Genomic DNA, 2036 nt, shown 5'->3' with positions numbered 1-2036 from the left:
CTTTTTATTCACAGTTGAGTTCTGAGGGTTCTTATTATAATTACATTGGTGGTTATATGACTTGCAAACAGTTTCTCATCTGTAACCTGGCATTCATTTTCTTATAGTCACTTCAGTAGAAAAAGTTTTTAAATTTAATGAGGTCAACTAATGTCAATTTCATTTATTGATCACATTTTACATTTCAATTTTAAGATCATTGGTCAACTCTTAATTATTGTTTATTGTGCCCATTATGTCATGTCTCATCATGCTCCCACCTTCTGCCCTCCCATCCTTCTAAGTCTCCAATGTCTATAATTTCTCTCTACATATCCTTGTGTACACACTGTTTACCTTGCACTTGTAAGTAATAACCTGTGACACGTGACATTCTGTTTGTGAGGTAATTCACTAATTATATTGTACCTCAATTCTCTGCATCTTGCTGCAAAACACACAGTTTCATTCCTTATTGTGGCTGGCTAGTATTGAATTGTGCATACATGCTATATTCTTTTATAAAATCATTCATTGGCAGACACTCTGTTTGACACATGTGCTATTGAGAATAGTTTTACGGTAAGCATAGAAGTGTGGGTATCTTCTAGAAATAATGGTTTATTTTCCTTTGGGTAGTTGCCCAGCAGTGGGACTGTTGGACCAAACGGCAGGTCTATTCCTAGTTTTCTGGGAAATCTCCACACCGTTCTCCATAGAGGTTGTCCTCGTCCACACCCTCATCAGCAGTGTCTGAGAGTTGCCTTTATTTCCCATCCTCACCAACATCTGATAGTTTTGAGTTTTTAATAATAGTCATTGCAACTGGTGGAAGACGATATCTTATTGTGGTTTTAATTTGCATTTCCCTGATGGTCAGTGATGTTGAGCATTGTTTATATATTTATTATCATTTCTATGTGTTCTTTTGAAAACGTCTACTCATGTCCTTTGCTGATTTTAGTGGGTTTATTTGGTGCTTGTTGCTGTTGTTGTTGTAGATTTGTTTGAGTTTCTTGCAAATTCTTCATATTCGTTCCCTGTCACAGGCAAAGTGTACAAAAGTTTTCTGCCATTCTGCAAACTGACTATTCACTCTGTTGTTTTGAAAAAGAATTCTTTATGTTAATTAAGTCTCATCCGTCTATATTTTTTTTAGGTAACAGGATCTTTTTCGTGCTGAATCTTTGCCAAACAGGAAACAGCTTCTGCTTGCATGAGCCACTAGCAGGGGACATGCCATTCATTAGTAAAGAAGAGGGAGGAAGACAAGGGTCTGAGTCAGGTGGGGATAAGAAACCCAGACCCTGTCAGGAAAAGGCATCTCAGCTACACTTTCCTGTTCTGCATTGGTGGGGAGGGAGCATCACTGAGAAGCAGCCTGGGTTCTTGTACAGGAGGCGCCCTGGGCTGTGTCTCTGTGGTACCCGTGCACAGTAATATGTGGCTGTGTCCACAGGGTCCATGTTGGTCATTGTTAGAACCACCTGGTTTTTGGAGGTGTCCTTGGAGATGGTGAGTCTGCTCTTCAGCGATGTGCTGTAGTATTTACTATCATTCCAATAAATGCTTGCAAGCCATTCCAGGGCCTTCCCTGGGGGCTGACGGATCCAGCCCACACCTGTTCCAGAAGTGCTGATTGAGAACCCAGACAAGGTGCAGGTCAGTGTGAGGGTCTGTGTGGGTTTCACCAGCGTAGGACCAGACTCCTTCAAGGTGACCTGGGACAAGACCCCTGTGGAGAAAGCATAAGAAGATGAAGCCCACAAAGAAAAGAGCAGATGTTTCCCTTCTGAAGTCATCCCTGACCACAGCACTCACAGGACGGGACGGTCAGTAGCAGGAGCGTGTAGCAAAGCGTGTCCATGGTGGGGCACAGGATTCACTGAGCTGGGCCCCGTGCTCGGCTTTTCAACCCACAGGAGGGTGGAGCTGGTGGAGATTTGCATCCCTCATCTGAGCCCTACTCTATGGGGTGCACTCAGGTCTCAGAACTCAGTAGGGGAGTGTATCTGTGGTGAGGAGTAGTGAGGAGCAGTGAGCCCTCAGATGTGGGT

The 2036-nt window shown here is 43.4% G+C and overlaps 1 gene segment (V, D, J or C); it reads right to left on the bottom strand.

Moving 5' to 3' along the window:
* Window positions 1-1406: 1406 nt before the first annotated feature.
* On the bottom strand, window positions 1407-1846 carry LOC112618029 (the record flags this gene model as incomplete). The annotated part of the segment is given in 2 exon segments: window positions 1407-1714; window positions 1801-1846. Coding segments are annotated over 2 exon segments (354 nt in total), but the record flags the coding sequence as incomplete, so codon positions are not given.
* Between the last annotated feature and the right edge of the window lie 190 nt (window positions 1847-2036).

The sequence above is a fragment of the Theropithecus gelada genome, unplaced genomic scaffold (genome assembly GCF_003255815.1).
Source record: "Theropithecus gelada isolate Dixy unplaced genomic scaffold, Tgel_1.0 HiC_scaffold_8232, whole genome shotgun sequence".
In the NCBI taxonomy this organism is placed as follows: Eukaryota; Metazoa; Chordata; class Mammalia; order Primates; family Cercopithecidae; genus Theropithecus; species Theropithecus gelada.
This window is presented reverse-complemented; position numbering and strand designations above follow the sequence as displayed.